At 34.3% G+C, this 24,972-nt stretch overlaps 1 protein-coding gene across 2 annotated transcripts in view; it reads right to left on the minus strand.

Moving 5' to 3' along the window:
- GRID2 (glutamate ionotropic receptor delta type subunit 2) overlaps window positions 1-24,972 on the minus strand; it is a 1,458,882-nt gene that overhangs the window by 502,549 nt on the left and 931,361 nt on the right. For both annotated transcript variants that reach the window (XM_055296994.2, XM_055296993.2), the window contains one exon: window positions 16,348-16,467. In XM_055296994.2, the coding sequence (XP_055152969.1) occupies window positions 16,348-16,467 (120 nt within the window). The remainder of the gene's footprint in view (window positions 1-16,347; window positions 16,468-24,972) is intronic.

Consider the following 24,972-nt stretch of genomic DNA (forward strand, 5'->3'; position numbering starts at 1 on the left):
GCTTGTAATCCCAGCACTTTGGGAGGCCGAGGCGGGCGGATCACGAGGTCAGGAGATTGAGACCACGGTGAAACCCCGCCTCTACTAAAAATACAAAAAAAAAATTAGCCGGGCGTGGTGGCGGGCGCCTGTAGTACCAGCTACTCCGAGAGGCTGAGGCAGGAGAATGGCGTGAACCTGGGAGGCGGAGCTTGCAGTGAGCCGAGATTGCGCCACTGCACTCCAGCCTGGGCGACAGAGCGAGACTCCGTCTCAAAAATAAAAAATAAAAAAAAAATAAATAAAATGCATAAGCCTGTCACTGATAGATTTCTCATCTCATTTTGGGATATAGATTCATATCAACCTTGAAAGAATCAAAAGAAGAAATTCTCAGGCAAAGTATTTCAAATACAATTCCATTTAAAACCACAGAACTACTTTGATTCAGGTACTCCAGAGCAATAAACCCCCCCATAGTTTCTGATTAAGAATTGCTTGGAAACATTTTCAGTGGTTAAGTGCTTTTCTCTTCATGAGCATCAAGTGACTTATTCAGGGTGCTTATACTCAGCTAGATGCATTCATTTTACTAGTTAAACATTTCAAAGCACAACCTATATTAATCCAAGCTGTTTGTGGAATTATGTTAAAAATGAGATTTCATTTCTCACTTTTGATTATTTTTCAAAATCCAGAAATATTATTTTACTATTATAATCGGATTTAATAACCCTGAAAAGTGTATTTATTGAATTTTTAAAAATCAAAATTCACTACCACTAAGTGTAAAAGCCATTTTTTGCACCTGAATTACTGATGAATAAAAGTGACTCTAACTACTCAAAAAGAGCATCTCCATCTCCAAACATTTATTTTATTGAAAAGAACTCTACAAAAACTCAGCTTTCTATATAACTTTGGTAGATTATTTATTAAATCTATAGAGAAATTACTAGAAAGACATTTAACACTCTAGAAGAAATGCTGACAATTTAAAATCAGAATAACAGGTCCTCAAAATATTTGTAGCTTCAACAAAATCAGAGGGAAAAGAAGTAGAGAAATAGTAACACTCGGGGAACATGTATCAACAACCTTAAGTGGCATGAACATAATAATTGATAGTAATACTATACATCTTAAAAATAAGGCCTTATTTTGGAATAAAAATATTTAAATATCACCTTGAAAAAGGGTCCTTTATAATTATTTGGAATTTGACAGAAATTTTGATAAAATTTGAGATTTTATGTATGTGTTCACTTATGCTCTTATGGAAACTACAGACATGGATTACTTTGTTGTTTTTGTCTTTATTACTTCTTCAGTTATTTATATACTTATTTAATGCTTAGTAAATCTTTGGATTTCAACATGGTTACTAATTTTGGATTAGGAACAATGTAGACATTCATGTTTTGTTAAAACCTTTTTGATATTATGGAAATCTCTAACTGTACATTATTTTACATTAATTATCATTAAAATCTAAGTAGCAATAAATTTTATTTTAAAATATCTAATAATAATTTTTAAAATTAGAACTAGTAAATCTATAATTTTTAAATGTTCTTTTTCAGAGTTCTTAGTTTCAAACTTTCACCAAAGGAGATAATTTGAAGACACATTTCATAAATTAAAAATAATTCTGGTAATGATAAGAACTGAGTTTTTGTTTTGTTTTGTTTTTTTAGACGGAGTCTCGCCCTGTTGCTCAGGTTGGAGTGCAGTGGCGCGATCTTAGCTCACTGCAAGCTCCACCTCCCGGGTTTACGCCATTCTCCTGCCTCAGCCCCCCGAGTAGCTGGGACTACAGGCACCCGCCACCACGCCCAGCTAATTTTTTTTTTTTTTTGTATTTTTAGTAGAGACAGGGTTTTACCGGGTTAGCCAGGATGGTCTCGATGTCCTGACCTCGTGATCTGCCCACCTCAGCCCCCCAAAGTGCTGGGGTTACAGGCGTAAGCCACCTCATCCGGCCTGAGTTTTATTATTATTTGTAAAATTGCCACACTATGAAGTTTCTTCAGAATTTTTTATTCTAATCTAAAATTGGAATTTTCCTATATACCAACAGTCAAGCCAAGAGCCAAATCACAAATGAACTCCCATTTGCAATTGCCACAAAAAGAATAAAATACCTAGGAATACAGCTAACAAGGGAAGTGAAAGATCTCTACAAGGAGGGCTACAAAACACTGCTCATGGAAAAATATTCCATGCTCATGGATAGAAAGAATGAATGTCATTATAATGGTCATACTGCCCAAAGTAATTTACAGATTGAATGCTATTGCCATTAAACTACCATTGACATTCTTCAGAGAAATAGGAAAAACTATTTTAAAATTTTTATGGAACCAAAGAAGAGCCCAAATGGTCAAGACAATCCTAAGCTAAAAGAACAAAGCTGGGGGCATCATGTTACCTGACTTTGAACTATACAACAGGACTACAGTAATAAAAACAGCATGGTACTGGTACAAGAACAGATACATAGACCAATGCAACAGAATAGAGAACCTAGAAATAAGACCATATACCTACAATGATCTGATCTTTGACAAACCTAACAAAAAAAAAAAAAAAAATGAAGGATTCCCTATTCAATAAAAGGTGCTGAAATAACTGGCTAGCCATATGCAGGAAATTGAAACTGGATCCCTTCCTTATACCATACACAAAAATCAACTCAAGGTGGATTCAATAATTAAATGTGAAACCCCAAACTCTAAAAACCCTAGAAGAAAAGCTAGGCAATACCATTCAGAACATAAGCACGGGCAAAGATTTCATGATGAAGACCAAAAGCAATTGCAACAAAAGCAAAAATTGACAAATGGGATCAGATTGTGGAAGACAGTGTGGCAATTCCTGAAGTCCTAAAGACTGAAGTACCATTAAACCCAGCAATCCCCATACTAGTTACATACCCAAAGGAATATAAATTGCTCTATTTTAAAGACATGCACACGTATGTTCACTGCAGCACTATTCACAACAGCAAAGACATGGAATCAACCTAAATGCCCATGTGGTACATATATACAATGGAATATTATGCAATCATAAAAAAGAACAAGATTATATCCTTTCCAGGGACATGGAAGGAGGCCATTATCCTTAGCAAACTAATCCAAGAACAGAAAACCAAATACTGCATGTTCTCATTTATAAGTGGGAGCTAAATGATGAGAACATGTGTATTCATAGAGGGGAACAACACATACTGGAGCCTGGAGGTGGAGGGTGGTGGGTGGGAGGAAAAAGAAGATCAAGAAAAATAACTAATGGATACTAGTCTCAATACCTGAGTGATGAAATAATCTGTACAACAAACCCTCATGACACGTTTACCTATGTAACAAATCTGCACACCCTGCACATGTACTCCTGAACTTTAAAGTTTAAAAAATTGGAATATTTACAAATATGGCTACAAATTAATTCAACATGATACAGCTTTGCTTAAAATAAGTTCTGCTTAAAATGAATTTTATAACCTAGTGTTATAGGTTATATCTGGAAATAGGTCAATTTTTTGCCATTTAAAAAAAATAGAGCTTCAAAAATTTTTGTGCATGTGAGGCTATATTAGAGAGAAACAATCAGAGTGCTAGTGCTAGAGAGGAGCTACTTCAAATCACAGGCAAAATATTACTCATCATCAAGGTCTAAATTACTTGCACACTTCTGATAAACAATACACAGATAATTTTAAACATGAAACATTTAAATACAGAACTATCCAACTAACAAGGAGAAAATAAATGTTATTCATTTTCCATAGCTAGAAATAATGTTTCTCGAATGCAAGGTCACAGAGTTGCACATATTGTGAAAGAAAGGCATGACTAAAGGGGGACATTCTCAATTTTCAGAAATATTTGCCATCAGGTAAATAAGGACATCTTTACATTAACAGTGGGTATGTGTTTAAGGTCCCAGTAAAAATACTGCACATTTGAATAACCTCCCCTCAAAAACAAGGACTATAACAAGAAACAGACTATCCACTCACAACCACGTTTTAATAGACTTTATACTTTTTAAAATGAAGGCCAGTTTTCAAACAGAATGTTTCTGGTTTTGGCACAGCCTTTCTCTCTCTTTCCATGTATATATATATACATGCATGCACACACATATATATATATATATAAAACATTATATATATATGCATGCACATTGTGTGTATATATATATATATATATATGTAATGATTTCAGCAGAAAAGTTTTGCTCTCTGGAATGGCAACAATATGTGTTACTTGTTTTTTTGTAATATACCACTTTTTTTTTTTTGTCAAGAAGAAAACCTTGGAGTAAACAGTATCCAAATCAATAGCAGAATTATTATTTTTTTTTATACTTTAAGTTCTGGGATACATGTGCAGAACTTGCAGGTTTGTTACATAGGTATACACATGCCACAGTGGTTTACTGCACCCATCAACCTGTCATCTACATTAGGTATTTCTCCTAATGTTATCCCCTACACAGCACCCCACCCTCTGACAGGCCCCAGTGTGTGATTTTCCACTCTCTGTGTCTTTGTGTTCTCATTGTTCAACTCCCACTTATGAGTGAGAACATGCAGTGTTTGGTTTTCTGTTCCTGTGTTAGTTTGCTGAGAATGATGGTTTCCAGCTTCATCCATGTCCCTACAAAGGACATGAACTCATCCTTTTTTATGGCTGCATAGTATTGCATGGTGTTTATGTGCCACATTTTCTTTATCAAGTCTATCATTGATGGGCATTTGGGTTGGTTCCAAGTCTTTGCTATTGTGAACAGTGCTGCAATAAAAATATGTGTGCCTGTGTCTTTATAGTAGAATGATTTACAATCCTGTGGGTATATACCCAGTAATGGGATTGCTGGGTCAAATGGTATTTCTGGTTCTATATCCTTGAGGAATCACCACATTGTCTTCCAAAATGGTTGAACTAATTTACACTCCCACCAACAGTGTAAAAGCATTCCTATTTCTCCATATCCTCTCCAGCATCTGTTTTTTCCTGACTTTTTAATAATCACCATTCTAACTGGCATGAAATGGTATCTCGTTGTGGTTTTGATTTGCTTTTTTTAATGACCAGTGATAATGATCTTTTTTTCATATGTTTGTTGGCTGCATAAATGTCTTCTTTTGAGCAGTGTCTGTTCATATCCTTTGCCCACTTTTTGATGGAGTTTTTTTTTCTTGTAAATTTGTTTAAGTTCCTTGTAGACTCTGGATATTAGGAATACAACTTACAAGGGATGTGAAGGACCTCTTCAAGGAGAACTACAAACTACTGCTCAAGGAAATAAGAGAGGACACTAACAAATGGAAAAACATTCCATGCTCATGGATAGGAAGAATCAATATCATAAAGTTGGCCATGCTGCCCAAAATAATTTATAGATTCATTGCTATCCCCATCAAGCTACCATTATCTTTCTTCACAGAATTAGAACCAAAACTACTTTAATTTTCGTATGGAACCAAAAAAGAGCCCATATAGCCAAGACAATCCCAAGCAAAAAAAAAAAAACAAAGCTGGAGGCATCATGCTACCTGACTTCAAACTATACTACAAGTTTACAGTAACCAAAACAGCATGGTACTGCTACCAAAACAGATATATAGACCAATTGAACAGAACAGAGGCCTCAGAAATAGCACCACACAACTACAATCATCTAATCTTTGACAAATCTGACAAAAACAAGCAATGGTGAAAGGATTCCCTATTTAATAAATGATTTTGAGAAAACTGGCTAGCCATATGCAGAAAACTGAAAGCAGAATTCTTAAAATGGGAAAGAGTATGCATCCCAGCTAACCCAAAGTTTCAAAAAAGTTTTCCTTAATACCGTAGTTTGTACCAAAAACAAAGGAACAAGTATCAATCAATTTTCAGTCACTATAGAATAGCTTAATTAGGACTAATGTCTTAGTGGTGTCTAAATAGTTCCAATGGGTCAGGTGTCCTGGTTAAGACGGAAAATAAAATTACTGGAAAAAACAGACAGAAAGGAGGCAATACAAGCATCAATAACCTAAAGTCATTATTACAATTCCAATTATGCATTACTTACACGGACATAATATTCATTAGTTTGAATGAGAGTCACCCCCCTGCCAAATAAATGAACTATGAAACTTCTATTAGCACTTTTTGTGAAATTAATGCTCAAAACTATTCAAATTTAGATTATATAAAACCTAGTTACTGCCAAAAGAGAATGTGTAATCCCCTTGAGGCGTCCAGATAGGCCTGAGAGAACAAGATATATATATCTTTCTCTCAGACTACAGAGAAATTTAGAGAGCAGAGAAAGCAGAGAATTTGAGGTGTAATGAAAAGCCCCTGGGATTGTGGTTCAACAGAACCTATCATACCATGAGTGTTATCATGTAATAAATTTGTCTGTGGTAGGCTTCCAACATACATGGGTGAATGGCTTACTCTTTGAGTCTCTCCTATCACTGTCTGCCCGCTCGTGCAATTTCTGTGAAACAAACCTTCACTATCTGCCACTTAAAATTAAATCATGACAATGAGATCTTGTTAAAGGAGTACCCATATGACCAAATACTTCTTAATTCTGTGAATTCCTAACGTAAGTTCTTTTAATCATTATTACCATAGTACTGGGTACTGGACATTAGTTACCACTAGTGGCTGAAACTAGGAATAATGTTGTTCAGTGGATGTTAAGTACCACCACATCATATTGTTGAATTTGAGCTGGACTGGAGTTTCATTGGTGTGTATGTGTGTGTGTGTATGTGTGTGTGTGTGTGTGTGTATCTGTTAGATATTGGAGTGACACAGATTCCAGTGTGTCCCACTGTGGTTGCTCTCTAGTAGAGTGGGAAGAAAACTAAACTTTGCCTCCTCTGTATCAGACACAGTCTTGAACTCCTAACCCAACCAGTCCTAAGCATGTGGACTACAGATGACACCACAGACTCTCTGGGTCTCTTTATGAGCATATTCATGTCTATGAATGTTCTCTGAGAGTCTGGATGCCAATAATAGCTAAATTCCTCAAAATTAGCTCTTCCCTCAAACGTGGTAAGATAATTCATGCCAAGGTATTAGTCAGGGTTCTCCAGGGGAATATATGTATATATAAATATATATTTACCTATAAATATATACCATATACAGAGATTTGATATGAGAGATTGGCTCACATAATTATGGAGGCTTAGAAGTTCTAAGATTAGCTATCTGGAAACTAGAGAACCAGAAAAGTGGGTGGTATAGTTTCAGTCTAAACCCAAGGGCCTAAGAAGCAAGAGAGCCAATGATCTAAGTCCCAGTCTGAGTGTAAGGCCCGAGAACTGGGGGGCTGATGGTGCAATTCCCAGCTGGAGTCTGAAGGCCTGAGAACCAGGAGTGCCCATGTCTGAGTGCAAGAGAACATGAATTTCCCATCTTAAACAGGAGCAAACTTACCCTTTCTCTGCCTTTTTGTTCTATTCAGTTCCCCAACAGATTGGATGATGCCTATCCATATGGGTGAGGTAATCTTTACCCACTACATCAATTAAAATGCTAATCTCTTCTGGGAATACCTTATAGACAGATCCAGAAATAATGTTTTACCAGCTATCTTGGGACCCCTTAGCCCAGTCAAGGTGACACATAAAATTAACCATCACAACAAGCAAACAGTGCAGATTTTATAGTCCTTCTAGAAAAGTCGTTCCTATTTTCACCAAGACTTGGACACAGAATTGTACCCCATCAGTCATCTTTGCTCCATTCTGGAGAGGTTGGCATCATCCCAGCCACGAGAAGAGATAGCTGCTGTTCTCTCCAAGAGGTAGTGAATGCTGCTTACCTGAGGTAGAACTCCTCCAGAAGTGATCTCAATCAACCAGCAGCTAACCCTTCCAGAAACTCAGAGTAACCCTAAACATCAGCAGATACAGGGTATTTTCTCTACTCTGCAGTGAAATCAGATGGGCTCCCTAAGAAGCGGAAACAATTTGGTCCACAGAATATACTTTTCAAGAGTGCAGGGTTCCCCCACCCATCAAGAGACTGCTGGGATCAACAATTTTGAGAATCTAACTCAATGGTAATGTTAGAAAGTATTAGACTGCATATCCATCTCATGACTTTATGGTACAAGCTATTTTCTTGAAGACATATCAGAATAAAAGCTGATAGAGCTGAATGTATTATGATTATATATTATAAATAAAGGAGAATGAGATAAAGAAATAAAAGCTGCTGTGTTCACAATATATTATTACTTCATAATATTTTCTTTTTTTTTTTTTTTTTTTTGAGAAGGAGTCTTGCACTGTCGCCCAGGCAGGAGTGCAGTGGCCCCATCTCGGCTCACTACAAGCTCTGCCTCCCAGGTTCACGCCATATTCCTGCCTCAGCCTCCTGAGTAGCTGGGACTACAGGCGCCTGCCACCACGCCCGGCTAATTTTTTGTATTTTTAGTAGAGATGAGGTTTCACTGTGTTAGCCAGGATGGACTCGATCTCCTGACCTCGTGATCCATCTTCCTCGGCCTCCCAAGGTGCTGGGATTACAGGAGTGAGCCACCACGCCAGGCCCTACTTCATAATATTTTCTAGATTCTCTCTATTATGTAAACCTTCCAAGACACAATTCATTGCTATAACTAGGACAGTAAATGAAGATGGTAGATTTTCCAGTTATGGGCTTAAACTATAAAGACTAGGTTTATGCAGGCTATGTTTACCATCAGATTTTCTGTTATTAGATTTCCATACAACTGTAGATATTATAGTTCCCAAGCCTTGATTAACAGACTTGTAGAATTTTGGAATCATAAAGGACATCAAAGGTAACAAAAATGTTAGTGTTTCATGCTATCACTGTGATTGTCATATATAATGCTCTGTCAACCACATCTAAAATTAAATTACTTCACCACCTCACATAGCAGCTTCTTGTCAGAATAGCAACTAGACTTTGTATTTCTTGTGTTGGGTTGAAAATGAATTCTGTTAATTCCTGTATATTTCTGAACAGGTATTATTTTAATTTTCCCTTATTGTGTAACCTACAAACATAATATCAATTAATCCTTACAAAAATCCTGAGAGATAAGTATTATTATTCACGTTACATGTGTTACACTCACATATTACAGAACTTGAAACTCAATTTGCTTTGAAGTCCAAAGATCACACGATCAGTAAGTGACAGAGGCAGAATTTCAACCCAGGTATGTCTAACAGCAAAGGCTACACGTTTTTCCACTACAGCCTGTTAAATCTAGTCTCGCTGTGAGAAAATAATCTTAAAAGTACAAATACTAATAGTCCGAATAAACTTGTACTTTTATAGGTATTTCCATTTTGCTTGGAATAATCAATTTAAGTACCCACTATTTCCCTATTCACTACAAATTCTTCAAACAAATTATACATATATCTTGCTTAACCATTAAAGTCATCGTTTATACTTTTGATGATCAAGTGCCCAACTCCGATAGGAATTGAGGATAAAGAGTGTAGCACCCACTAACATTCTAGTTAATTTAAATGCAAATAATTATGTTTCACGTAAATAAAAGAAAAACAAGGCAGCTAAACTTACAGATGCAGAGAAGAATCTTATGGATTCTTACATCAGTATGCACATGTATTCATTAGTTCATTCATTAAATACTTAACAAGCATCTACTATATGCCACTCAGGAATACAACAGAAAACATAGTTCTTGTCTCATGAAGTAACATTATAATGGGAAAGACAAATTATAAAAAGTAAGTTAATTACATTTACATATACACATAGAAGAGTTATACGTATAATTATAGTGTCAATTCACAATATTTTCTAGATTCTATCATATAAACCTTCCAAGACATGAATTCATTGTTAGAACGATGACAGTAAATAACTATGGCAGATTTTCCAATTAAGGGCTTAAATTACAGCTGGGTTTTATATTAGAAAGACTGATATAATATCAGTTTGCAAAAAGTGCTTTAAGAAAACATAACGGGGCGGGGGGAGGGACAGCATTAGGAGATATACCTAATGCTAAATGATGAGTTAATGGGTGCAGCACACCAACATGGCACATGGATACATATGTAACAAACCCGGACATTGTGCACATGTACCCTAAAACTTAAAGTATAATAATAATAATAAAAAAAATTAAAAAAAAGAAAACATAAAACAGGGTAATACCAAAAGATAAATGTCATTTTAGATATTCCGGAATCAGAATACAAATAAAATGCTGAATACAAGTACAATATTTAATCATTGGCTATTTGAAAGCAGAGCTGTTCTCTCCTCCTTATACGTACAAAGCAATTAAAGATTTTAGTCCATTAAAAATTGGTGTATTTTAATAGATTATATATTATTTAATAGATTACATAATATAATTATTTAATAGATTATGTAATATCCTTTGCAAAGCAGTGCATTAGGTTTGCCCAAGAACACAAAGCTGTAGACTTTGTGAATTTAAAGCTGGAGAGCCTGAATAAAGATTCTAAGTCCATCTGAGAAACCACTGTACCTAGGAGGTAAAATATCTCTGACGTACCATTTTATTTCACCAACTTATGAGAAAACACTTTTATGAAGATATTAAGCATTACTATGCAATTAAGATTGGTTGTGAAACCAGCTTTAATCAGCTTTTCCTAGCCTTATTCCCTGTTTGTGATAAAGTTCAAAGACACTAAGTCTAGAGTATTAAATTTTAATACTGGAATGCAGTCTACAATAATATGTGAGCAGCACTGCAAACTTAACAAAGAAAAATCAGACAAATAAGCAAACAACATTACGTAAAACTCTTCTAATGAAAAACATATATTGATTCCTTAAATGTAGAGTTATTTACTTTAGTCTTTACTTTTTATGTCTTCTTATAATAACTTTTGCTCAAATTAATTTTTTTTTAGAAATTCTATATAGTGATTAACAGAAACAGAAATAACCACATTCTTGGGCAAAATTTAAGGGTATAGAAAACCTTAGTGATTTCAAAATTTGACTTTGAGTTTTACATGAATTTATCTTCAAGGGTATATACAATGTGCTAACATGTTGATATACCATTTACTAAATAAGTACCACCTTATGACAAAGTAGAAGAACATGTAAAAATTATCAAAGTAAGAGAGTCCTTGATTTAGATGAACATCAGTGAGAATTAAATAATCCCTTCCACATTCTCACCAAATTCAATAAAATGAAAACATCATTCATACAATGCCAAGAGAGCAGAGACTAGTCCAAAAGTTGAGACTATGAATCCTTGATACATCACACATTCAAATCCTGAGCAGACACAACCCTGTTTAGTTTATGAGACCTGACAATACCCCTGTTTGAGGTGATAAGGCTGCAGGCTTTGTATACACTGAGCCACTGGCAGCAGAATAAACACTGACAACTTGACAGTCCGTCAACTGAAAAACTATTCACTCCTTTTGAGACATGGAGAAACTGGGAGTGGAACCTTCATTTTGGACATACATCTAGTAAATCTATACTGCAACTGTTTGTGTGGTGTTATTTCCCTTTGATACGTATCTTTGAAAGCATTATTATATGTGTTAATACCTATACAAAGGAACTGCCCCATTTATAAAATGAGCTGGCAAGCTACGACTTAATCCATAATACTTTTAAAATTACTTGAGTGTTAGATCTTGAGTTTTTAAAAAATTAGTAATTAAATTGCAGCTTAGTAGAAAAATAATTGAGTTATAAAAATGAAAATTTCAAAATTAAGAATGCTTAAATTTGTAAAACAATGCAAAAAAATTTTCAAGTGTCAAAGGTATACAAGGTATCATGGAGTAAATATTTATACTGCCTTTCACAATACCTCTATAGTGTCAGCTCACAGGAACATTTCAATACAGTTTGGGAGTTGGGGCATAGGAACATAAAAAATGAAATAATTACAGGAGTTATTACTTAAGGACAAAGTAGATGTATCTGATATGTATGATTCACTGTCATTTTAATAGCAGAGATTTAACAATTACACACTCTGAATTCAGAGCAGGTTGAAACAACTATATTAACCTCAGAACTCCGTTAAATGACACTGGGTTTAGAAGGCTAAATGAAGCTCTCCTCTGCCACCCTCAAAAACATCCCTTGGGTACCTAGAACCTGCCCAGCCTTAGAATAATGAATTCAGTTCTCTCTCTCCCCAAACATAATTTCTGGCTCTGAAGCTCTCTCACTTAATCCATACTAATACATAAGCTCTTCAGATGTGCTGAAGACACACTAACCTCTTGAGCCATACTTTGTCTCTGTTATAGAGACTCTTCCATTCTTCATTGCCATTCATGTTCAGTTTAGATTTTATGCTTTGTCACTTCAACCATTGCCTTGCCAATGTTCTTAACCATACTGCCTTGTTGTACTGCTAGCAAACACAAAGCAACACAACACAAAACAAAAATAATCCGATGAAGCTTCAAGCCTACATTAATTTAAATTTATTCAGTCTGCTCAATGCTGCTGGACAAACATCCACAACTGTGTAGATTAGTACTACAGTGATTTCTTGATCTCTAGCCTCATGTGAGCCAATAGCCCCGCCTGGCATTTCTTCAATATTCCCTAGTCACCTCTCCTGTTTGCCACAGCAGCTATTTCGAAACTTCTCCACTGTCGTTAAACCTCCAGTCTCATTATTGCCAATGCCTTCTGCTACATTTTCCCAGTTAGAAGGATAATCTTGCCTCCTATTTTTCCAAGCAAAGACTATTTCTTAATAATTTTCTTAACTTCCTAACATCAAACATAAAGACTTGCTTGCAAACACAGCATTATTTTCTTACCCCTACCCCTCATCACCCTGGAAAATGATGTTCCCTGGTGCCTATGGTTAAGTACTCCATCTAATTCTTGATCCAATCCTCTCTTTTCCCCTACTGTAACTCTATCAATGATCACCTTTCTTTCTTATATCTTCATTTTCTTCTTCACTACTGGCGTGGTCTGTGAGCATTCAAATATACTCAAACCTCTTACATTGTAAAAAATCTCTCCCAACAACTTCACAGTCATTTAATTACTACCCAAACATACTCACTTTTTTTCTTTTTTTTTACTTTTCTACTGTTGCTATTTAAACATATGGCATTACCCCTCTACTGAAATTTCAGTTATTAATGAAAATTAACCACAACTTCTTGTGATGTACTAGACATGGTTCTGGATGCTTTGCCTTACTAACTCATTTAAGTTAGGCCAGCATACCTTAATATCAAAATCCAACAGAAAGGACAGCTTTAGGCAACCTCAGTCATAAGTATCAATATAAAACCCTTATGCAAGGTGGTAGCAAATCAAATAATTTTATGTAAACATAAGCATAATTATAATTTTACGTATGCATAAACAATTTTATATAAAATTATGCATATCCCAGGAATGTATGGAGTTTCCTTAATCTGATCTAAGTTAATTATAAATATATAGTAGTATAGTGGTATAGTGTTGAATGTTTTTTCTCCGAGATTGATAACAATCCAAAAATGCCTACTACTGTTATTTCCATTCAACATCATCCCTAGAAGGTGTAAAATAACAAAAGAAGAGACAAAAACTCTTATTAATTGCAAATGACAAGACAATTTGCAGAAAACTCACGAGAATCTACAGTTAAATTATTAGAATTAAAAGTCTGAGCAAGAGTGCTGGATATAAAATCAATATAAAATACCAATATTATTTGTATATACAGCAGCAAACAAAAAATGACATTTAGAAGATACCATATTATATTTATAGACTATAATACCACTCAGCAATATAAATTAAAAGACAAGCGAAATTGTTGACACATGAAAATAAGAATGTACCTTAAATGTTGAGAGAAAAAAGACACAAATGTGTAAATACTACATTATTTATATAAACTTTTAGACCAAGCAAACTGTCTGTGCTTCTAAGAATAAAAACAGGAATAATGGCACTTTCTGAGTGACAGAAACATTCTATAACTTGACCTGGTTATTGGTTAAATTGGTGAATGCGATTACTCTAAGTCATTGTGCACTTAAATTATATCTCAATAAAACAAATGAAGAGTATTGAAGAGTAAAATTTTACCTTTTTCTTACTCCGTATGTAAAAAAAAAAAACAAAAAAACAAAAAACTTCTAGATAGATAAAAGACCTTAATTTGGAAGGCAGAACTATAAAACCCTTGGAACATAATTGAGTATAATATCTTCATGACTCTGGGGGATAGGGAGTAATTTCTTAGATAATACTGAACAGCAATAATAATAAGGATGAAAATTCATAGTTCTTCTAAATTGAAAGATACTATAAATGGCATTGAAATAAAATTCACAGAGAGGAAAACAAAACTGGCAAAAATTAAATGATAAAACATAAAAATTCAGAATATATACATAACTTCTAAAATCAATTATAAAAAGCAAAACACACCCTCCTCCAAAAAAACAGTAATGAGCAATTAACTCAGAAACACCTGAAGAGCCTAAATATGTAGGAAAAGATGGAGACTGTTTCATAATCAGGGAAATGTAAATGGAAATCATGAGGATATATCATTATATACACCCAATAAGTTAATACAATTTTAAGTCTTACAAATTCAAGACTTGATTAGAATGTGGGGCAATGCCTGCACTGCTGGTGGTATGTAAATTAGTAAATTATTATGAAAATGGGTTTGATGTTATCTGGTAAAGCTCAAGATATGGTTTCTTATATTGCAGCAGTTCTACTTCTGGATACAAAACCTACAGAAATATACCTACAAGCATAAAAGTATCCAAGATGTATATCCAAGAATTTTTGTAACAGCAGCTTATAGCAGTCTAAAAATGGAAACAAACTGTGGTGGTGTGGGACAAATCCATACAATAGAAAACAATACAGCAATATAAATGAATAAACTGCCACTCCATGTAACAACAAGGATCAATAACATAAACACACTGTTGAACACAAGAAGCAAGAAGAAAAGGATATATGCATTCTTGAGACCATTCATAAGTTGAAACATTGACAAAACAATTATATAAGGATGTAAACACAGGTGATAAAAACATATTTTAAATGCAAATAAATTAGCATCATAAAAATCAGTCTGAATATTACACTATTGACAAGGATGGTCTGACTGTAATCAGAGAGAAGCATATGGGAGTGTTGAGAATCCTAGCTATTTTCTATTTCTTGACCACAGTAGTGGTTCTTTCCTTTAAAATAATTCACTAAACTTTGTGTTTTATGCAGTTTTCTGTATGTTTCATATTATTCACTATAAAACAAAAATTTTAAATGCATCAAGATAGTTTCATCCACGTTAGCATGAATTTATTGAGAAATTTGTATTGCTAATAACTCCTCACTTCATTTTGTCTAGGTTGTTTTGCATCTTACATCTCAGCACTAAAAATACCTACTGAAGAACTTCTTACTCTCAATGTCGTCAACTTTAGACAGTTAGAAATTTACAGTTACCAGCTCTGCATACACATTCAATTATGTTAGGCTTTTCCCTACCAAATATATGTAGATAGATAGATAGATAGATAGATAGATAGATAGATAGATAGCAAATCCAAATCATATATATGTGTGTATATATATATATATGATTTGATATATTTATGTGATACATATATGATTTGATATATTTCCCTACTAAATATATATGTGTGTGTGTGTGCATGTGTGTGTATATATAAAATTTATATAGCAAATATATATATAGCGAATCCAAATCATAGAAACTTCATTTATATAAGGGCATTTGTATTTCTCCTTGAGAAAGTTATTGTCCCAGTATTTCATGAAACATCATTATTGGCACTCAGCTTCTTCTTACATGTGATCAGTAGTATACAACAAGAGTTCATTTTCTGCAAACTATTTTCTACAGATTACATGACACATACAGCAGGTAAAATACTGTAATGTCACATCTTGTGGTAGACTTTCTGTCTTCCTACACGAAATTTATCCAAGCTCTTATTCTGATTTTGTACATGTTACAAGTTAAAAACCAAGCAGCTACAAAGTGTATAAATATTAAATTTACTATTTTATAAAAACTATTATTATAATAAATGAAAGATGATGCTATTTCCCTAGGCAAGATTCAGATTACTTTTTTCCCTTACATTATTCTAAGTCAGAAATAGAATTTCTTGCTTAATACTTCTGGTAAATATTTAAAGTCATTTCAATGCCTAATTTCCCTCCATCCCCTGCTTTCTCTTTCAAACTACGATATTGACTTTAATGGGTACTGTGATCATACCGCATGGAAAACAATCAAGCAAAACCACAGTATAGGAAAAAGCGTATTAATCGGTGTGTCTTGTCTTACTTTGCGAACACCTCTGCCAAGCTCTTCTCCATAGTTGGTTCCAAGGATTTCAAAGTGGACATTGGGATTGCCTCCATTTTCTCCAAATTCTAGCTCTCCAGTCAACCCACTAACTCCACCCTAAAGGAGAGAACAGATACTGATGTAAAATTTGAGAAGTAAAAAAAAAAAAATAAACATAAAAGGAACTTCTAAGAACTCTACTTCTATCTATAAAATAATATTTAAAGTAAGCAATTTTTAACAGACTACTTTTTAAAATAGGTACATAGCATAAACAGGAGTACAGTTGAACCTAACTTTGGAAATTCCTTAATCCAACCTCATCTATTTTTCATAAAAACAGAAATTTAGACCCCAAAAGTCAAGTGACTGCTCAAAATGAAACCATGTTAGAGCTCAGACTAAGTTCCAGGCTCAAGTTTTTGCCACCATACCTTGTGATTTGAATGGATCCATTAGTTAGAAAACAAGATACTTCTGGAGTGCATAAAATCTATTTAAGATAGATTTCAACAATCTTCTTTGTTCTAGCACAATTCCATTCAATTTTGATCTAAAATTATACGTGGGGATCTTAAAATCCATGGTTTCTAGATTATTAGAGGCTGATTTTTTTTGCCCCTTCTTTAAATATATTTTCCAAATCAAAAATAAAAGAAAGTTAAATTAGGCTTGAAATCTGTTTTTGCTCTTAACGGGTAGTGCTGGCTGTTGAGATTCACTGGGAATTCCAAGCTTCATCTTTCATTCAACATGACAGATGTTCATTTATCCCACAGATGGCAATGTAGGTCATACTTCTTTCTTTCTTGTTTATCATTCTTTTCTCAGTTTAGTTTATCAGCCTTCATATTATTTAGGATTTTACAAATGAAAATCACACTCCGAGTCACTTCAATGCTAAAATATGTCTAACTTAAAATTTTGGCCTGGTAATGACATTTATTTAGAAAACAAATGATCTCAGTTTTGTAAATTGTTTTAATTATCACCTCTAAGATGTTGATATTTAAATATATCTCACTTGACATAACCTGCAACTCCGTTTCCAGTCTTTTCTGGCTGGTATTAATATTATGCTATTTGCTTTTCCTTCTACTTCACCTGTGCCTTGTAGCCCAATCACCTGACGCAAAGTTCATGATGAGTTCAATAAACTATTTTTGATTGATGTTTTCCTACTTGAATCACTAATTTTAATATTTAATCTATGGTGTTTTTATAACAGTAATAATCAACAAAATTAATTCTTTACTATTATTCCCTAATCAGCCAGTTTCTATTATCTAGTTTTATTAATAAAAATCCTAGTGGATTTTCATATATGATTTAGCAGTCAAGAACATAGGTCACACTTCCTGGGTTTCACCAATGGCTTCAGAATCTACTAGCTATGTAAACCAGGCTAAGCCATTTCATTTATGCCTCAAACACTAGATCTGTTAAATGGGAAAATAATAGTGCCTATCCCAGAAGATTATTCTGATTCTTATAATACATGTACAGAATATTGAAAAGTTCTTGACATTGACATGTGGTAAGAGCTTAAATACTATTATTATTATCATCCTTACTTCCACTGTTACTTCTTTATTTTTGAAGGATTTTTAGTCCTCTTAGAAATAGTTGGCATAATCTTGTTTTGTTAATTAAAATTCAGTGGGTTTGCCAAAAATTATTATATGCTTAAATATTTAGATGGCTTTGGAAAATATTTTTGCAAATGTCAACTCAGTTACATTTCATTGATTAGCACTTGGGGAGAAAAAAGTTAAGCAGCTGGTCTAGGATGTATTCACTCCTTTCACTGGTGTGTGTACAGGGCAGCAACTAAGGGTGAAGGTTGGTCTAACTTCCCTGCCAGTTGGAACTCCAGGTAAACAGACTGGTAATATTTACTAGGTGGGAGATTCCTTATCTATACAAAGCCCTTAGAGGGATATCCCAGGCTAAAGAAATACTGTAGTAAATAAATCCAGGATCTATGGATTAATGGTTTGTAGCTCCTCAGAAAATGTCCTGAAGCTTTACATTTTCTCGGGTAAAAATGGAAATATTTCATAATGTAAATCCTCTCTGTGGTGAGAAGTAAACCTATGAAACCTTCCTTGGAGACAGAATCAGCATTTCCAGTGTGGGAAGAAAGAACCTGGGGAGCCATGCAGAATGTCTCCTCCTTTTTTTCCTTTGTGCCCTTTGCTTGCCTGTATTTTTGATAAGGGCAATATATCTGATTCTTGACAATCTATTCCAGTCTGTGCTCACTATTAATATCTCAAAACATCCAGTTATATATATATATATATATATATATATATATATATTTTTTTTTTTTTTTTTTTTTGAGACAGAGTCTTGCTCTGTCGCCCAGGCTGGAGTGCAGTGGCGCAATCTCGGCTCACTGCAAGCTCCGCCTCCTGGGTTCACGCCATTCTCATGCCTCAGCCTCTCCGAGTAGCTGGGACTACAGGCGCCCGCCACCACGCCCGGCTAATTTTTTTGTATTTTTAGTAGAGACAGGGTTTCACTGTGGTCTCGATCTCCTGACCTCGTGATCCGCCCGCCTCGGCCTCCCAAAGTGCTGGGATTACAAGAGTGAGCCACCGTGCCCGGCCATCCAATTATATTTTAAAGACTGAAGTAAGTGCAGTGCATCTTATTATCATTAGTATCTCCAAATGACAAATACTGTAGGAATTTGATAGACAAATATAATTTATATTACTACAAATAAGTTCAAAAACTTGTATTCAGAATATTTTTATAAAAGTTTTTCTTGTCCATAATCACACATCTACCTGATTAATATCTTCTAATTATATCAGAATCTTAAATTTAGTTTTAGTAGCTTATTTCTAGGAAAAAGATATCATGTATCAATATAATTGCTACATAAAACTACTATATCCCTAAAACGTTTACACATTTGAGCACTAGACTAATCTGGTGTTGTGTTATTATTCTCAATCAATACCCACATGGCCACTCCAGGTCATGCCTTCATCCTTTACTTTATCTTCCACTGAATGACTTAGTTTACTTGAACAAGGTACAGAAAACAATAAATTGAGGGACTTGCATTTAGTTTGCTGCAGCATTTACTTACCTTGCTCAACTTTTTGACTTTGTAATTTATTTTCCTTATGCTATATTTCTAATGAGCTGTTGGCATGTAAAATCAGGGAAACCTTCCCTCATGAAGATGTCAGGGTTGATTGAGAGGTCAGTATTTCAAGCAAATAAACCCTTTAACTAAAACCTATTGTTATATCACCCAGACTTAACCTCCCTGTTTTTTGATTGCCTTAGAAAATACCAGCGCTTTAAAGCTTTTTTCCATCTATCCTCAAATTAACCTTTAAAACAGAGCCTTGACGAAAATGTGTGCTGGCCAAGGGGTAATGAATGGTCATTATTTTTGTGCATGCATGGTTGTATTTTTTATCTCTTGGTGATGCAGCAGATTTTCAACAATATAAGCTAATGGGACATAAGGATAATTTCTAAACGTCCTTTAAATTGGCAGTAAAAATTGCTGCCAGAGTAAACCTTTTTAAAAATATGAAATAAAATTTGTTTTAATTTCATCCATCCACTTGATATAGAAATACCAGTGGACATCAAATATAGAGAGCAAAGAGTAGAAAAATTAAAAGAGGAGAATCAGAGGTTGAGAATAATTTACCACTGGACAATGAGTTTCTAAAAGGCAAAATGTATTATTCACCTATGGCTAGGAAATTTGGGGAAAAAGTAAAAAAAAAAATTAGTGAGACTTTGTCATTCTGTTTATGATGAAGAATCTTTTCCTACGCTTGAAATGGCAAAGGAACTTAAGATTTTGGAGGATCATGTGGGACATCAAATATTTATCATATTTGCCTAATTTCCTTGTACATATTTCTAGGTTCCTTGTAACCTGCAGACGTGTGTGGTAACCACGGATAATCTGTTAATATAAGCATGGGCCCAGCAAGACAGTGAATACTCTGGGAGGTGCCAGACTCAGCAGGGAGCCCTGATGCCTTCATGTTTCATCAGCATCAGGTTCAGAGAGAAAAACCCCTAACCAGAAAAATACCACATTTTCTACCCAACAAATAAATATTTTTATGGGTAAATAGAAACTAAGATACAAGATGCAAAAAAAAAAAAAAAAGGAGAAGACGACAAATACAAAGAATCTAGTTTGTGTGAAATATCTAAGAAAATTTGAGTTGCCATGTAACATTATGTGTGTGTATATATACATATATTTGCATATATACATATACACTCAAATAGTCATTCATAATAGAGACTCAGCCAGCTGAGAAGTAAACAGGAAGTTATAAGCATTGTGATCATGCTGTCTCCATCTTAGGGGCCCCTTAGGCCCTAAGTCAACCGGTTAACTGAGGAGCCCAAACTGAAACCTTCATCTTGTGTCTCATATTTTTTCCTTTGGACTATGTAAACTGTGTGTTCGGTATAACATATTATATCATAGAGAATTGCTCAGAAGGGCATGTTGAGCTGAATTAAATTAAATCTATTCCAGTTTACCTACTTTATGATTAAAATGACCTGAAGCTGGAGTGTATCTTGGTGAATCGACAAGAGGCCTATTCCAAGAGCATGGATGGCAGTTTTTAAATCACCTATGGCAAAAAGTTTATTTGCACACATTTTTGCAAAAAGGCTACCTTATATTTCAAGACAATACTGTTTGTGGTAAGCCAGATTATGTTTTCCTAAATTCTCTCTCTTTCCTTCGGATTTGTAAATTCTAAGTGATACATAGTGCTTTACACAAAAAGTAATGTCTCCATTTCTCTAAGTATGCAGACTTTTTAAAAGCCCACAAAACCAAACATGACAACTTATTAGAGTTCATTTTGTCCCAACCATTAACCTGGGAATCATTATTTTAATCTTTGTCTTCCTTACACACTTATTAAATCACCAAATCTTATTTCAATCCTGTAAATATCCTCAAGGATATCTACTTCTATCCATCCCATGGCCCACACCCTAACCGGGTCCTCTCTAAGTAAGAGGATTAGCCTCTTAATTGGTGTTCTGTCATGCAGTCAGTCTGGTTCAATGGCAGTTGCAGAATTCTCTACTTGGCAAGCATGGGATAATCTGATTTTATCACCACCCTGTTTAAAATACTTCAGTGTCGGCTGGGTGTGGCGGCTCACACCTGTAATTCCAGCACTTTGGAAGGCCAAGACAGATGGATCACCTGAGGTCAGGAGTTCAAGACCACTCTGCCCAACATGGTGAAACCCTGTCTCTACTAAAAATACAAAAATTAGCCGGGTGTGGTGGTGCGTGCCTGTAATCTCAGCTACTCAGGAGGCTGAAGCAGGAGAATCACTTGAACCCAGGAGGCAGAGGTTGCAGTGAGCTGAGATCACACCACTGTACTCCAGCCTGGATGACACAGCGAGACTCCATCTCAAAAAAAAAAAAAAAAAAAAAAAAAAAAAAATCCTTCAGTGTCACGTTATTCCTTGAATAAAATTTGGAAATTTCAACATCGTTTATCAAACCCTTGGTGGCCTTTCCCCCTTTTAGCTAATTAGAAGCCATGTCTCTATTCTGGCTGCCTTGGGCTTATTTCAGATGCTTCAATGTGTTAAGCTCTCTTTCCTACAAGCCTGGAAACATTCTATTTCATTTGCATGAAACATTCTTCCTTCCGCTTTCCTGGAATACTCTTCATTTTCCTTTCTTGGCTAATGCATACTCAGCCTAAACGTTTCCACTTATCTGTCACTCTCAGGCCTAAGTAGGCCCTCCAATGACGTATTTCTAGAACACTTGGTATTTCCCCTTTTGTAGAACAAATCATGCTTGTAATTATTTTTGATATTTCTATTTTCCTTCCCTATTCTCTGATCTTGTGGTACAACATATGGTAGTATTCAATAAATATTTGTTGAATGAATAAATTACCATGTAAGAAATGGTATAATTTCAATATTTTTATCATTTCAAAAAATACTTTTTGAGATATCAACATATATCAAGATAACTCTATCAGATATCATATTGATATATGTTGGGCTCAACATATATCAATATGAGAAAATGTACTGGTACTTAAATATTTGACATATTGCATAAACTGATGTTATCTATTTTCCCACATTCCATATTAAAAATAATTACAAAAATTTTAACAGAAATTGGTCAATTAAGACAATGCAAAAGAATTTGATTCAATGATCTATTAAATTTTAGTTCACTTACTAATATAGAATACATAGAAAATGGCCAGTGATTTTATGTGCAATCACATAATTTTGAATCTAAGATTTTTCTTAGCTTTTAAAAAAATTAAATAAAAGAGGTAAAGGTGTTCTTTCTAAAATTCAGGTCTGATTTTTTTCCAAAAATTATTTAGTGTCTTATATTTACCCACAAAATAATTTCTTTCCTAAATCACTTTCCAGTCTAAACAATTTTATGTGTTCTCTGCACTCTGGTAAATTAATCAACTTTTGTCATTGGACAAATGATTTATTCTAATAGATATGTCAGCTACAGCACTCTACCACCTGAAATATCAGCCTCCCATAGCTTTATATATCCTAAGCCTGCTAGTTTTCAAATTTCCATTAAGATGCTATCAGTTCCACGCAAATATTTCTAATCTATTTTCTAAGTTGGGTTCTCAAGGAAATAGGTCTGAGATGGAGATGTGCTTGTATGCCGGAGGTTTATTTGAAGTGCTACTGAGAACGCACTTGTAATGGAGTGAGGGAAGAGGGACTGGACAGAGGAAGAGATGAAAGTGTGATGCAAATACAATACCAGTTTAGGTCATCCAATGTACCAGTCTGTAGATAACCCTTCATATTTGTCCCCTGAAGAAAGGAACTTAGACATATCTAGTTTTGCAATGACTGTTCATTGGATTCATGCTGCCCCTAGAAAGAGGGTGGATCAATTCCTGTCCATGGCAATTCCTGAACAGACAGGCTCAGATGTCTTTCTTGGCTGTGAAGCAAGTATCTCAGTATGTACCACAGCACATTACACTCTTCTCTAAGATTCTACAGTATCCTATATTTACCACATTTGGATCTTTTTGTTGTTTCTGGCCTTAGAGTGTAGCTCTTTGTATAGTTAGTCAATATTCACTACTGGCCTCTAAATTTCTTTTTTTTTTTTTTGGTAGGGGGTAGGGGGTAATTCCATAAGTGAGTTTGCACAGTACATTCTACAATATAGAAATTTGAAAAATACCTGTTAAAAGAGTGATTAATACATGAATGAAGTGTCCTGTTGGAAATTGTTTCAGTATTAAAAATATTAACACTAAGAAAAAAATGAAAAATGATTTCTATTTAAATATAGTACACTTCTGTAAATAAAAACAGGCTACTCATGTTGCAGTGACATGGCACTATTCCAAGAAGGTAGATCTGCACTGGGCAAATTGATTTATAAATATCCCAGGGCAGTGGTTTTCAAATTGTAGGTCTAAGAACTGATTGTGGTGGGAGTCTGTGGAAATCCCCTCCTACTTTTTTTCCAGAGCAGCTCAAATTTATTGATTGTATTTATATAGTTAAAAAGTTTGAAAGCTGGCTCTAGGTTACATAACACTAACAAATTAAATTATACTACATGAAAACTCTTTCCCAATATATAAATATAGTTTTCATGAGAAGCTACAACAATGTACCTTGTCATAATAAACTAAAGACTGAAAAACAAGCCATATTAAAACTTAAATATGGTTTATATAATATTAATTGAGGGTGTTTATTCCCATGATTTCTTGGTGTGCATGTTTAGCCAAGTGACTTTGACAGGAGTGAATAAAAATGATTGCCATGAACAAGAAAAATGGTAAATGATAAAGTACACAGACACCAAATTAGAAACCAAAAAACCTGGTATTGAAAACTAATTAGCTATGCAACACTTAGTACATCATTTAATTTTTCTGAAGTTCGGTTCTCTATGTCTAAAAATGGAGTAAAAAGGTTAGATTAACTTTATTGTGACTTGCTACTCCATAACTGTACAAGTTACTAATAAAAACATAAAAGAACTTAAGTACATAATATAATAAAACAAAAATAGAAGAATACTTTCTTTACAAAATTTTTTAAAATCCTCTTTTCAGATAATGCTCCTGGTATGTTTAAGAGTATACTTGTTGTGTGCTGCTTTTTAAGTCTATGCCAATACATAAAGTATTAGAATTGGAGTGATTAATTTTATTTGACAATGATATCAATGGGTATTTGAAAAATACAAGAGAACCAGTAATTAAGTTTGGAAAGTTGATCAAGTCAGCCAAAAAATATATGAAACATCAATTATCTTCCTTTAATACCTACAATAACTAGTTTGAACATCTAATGGAACATATCTCATTTATGATAGCATGCAGACACACACACGCATGCATACACACACATCCTATAAAAGTTTAGAAACAAATACAATGAAAATATGTGTGAAGAACACTATAAATCTTTAATCAGGGTTAAAAAAGCTAACTACATGGATAGATGCCATGTTATAGATGGAAAGACTCAGTATTTTTAAAACTATAATTCCTTCAAAAATATCATACAACATCCACGTAAATAACAATGGCACAGGGCTGCT

This window comes from Symphalangus syndactylus, chromosome 10 (genome assembly GCF_028878055.3).
Source record: "Symphalangus syndactylus isolate Jambi chromosome 10, NHGRI_mSymSyn1-v2.1_pri, whole genome shotgun sequence".
NCBI classification, from domain to species: domain Eukaryota; kingdom Metazoa; phylum Chordata; class Mammalia; order Primates; family Hylobatidae; genus Symphalangus; species Symphalangus syndactylus.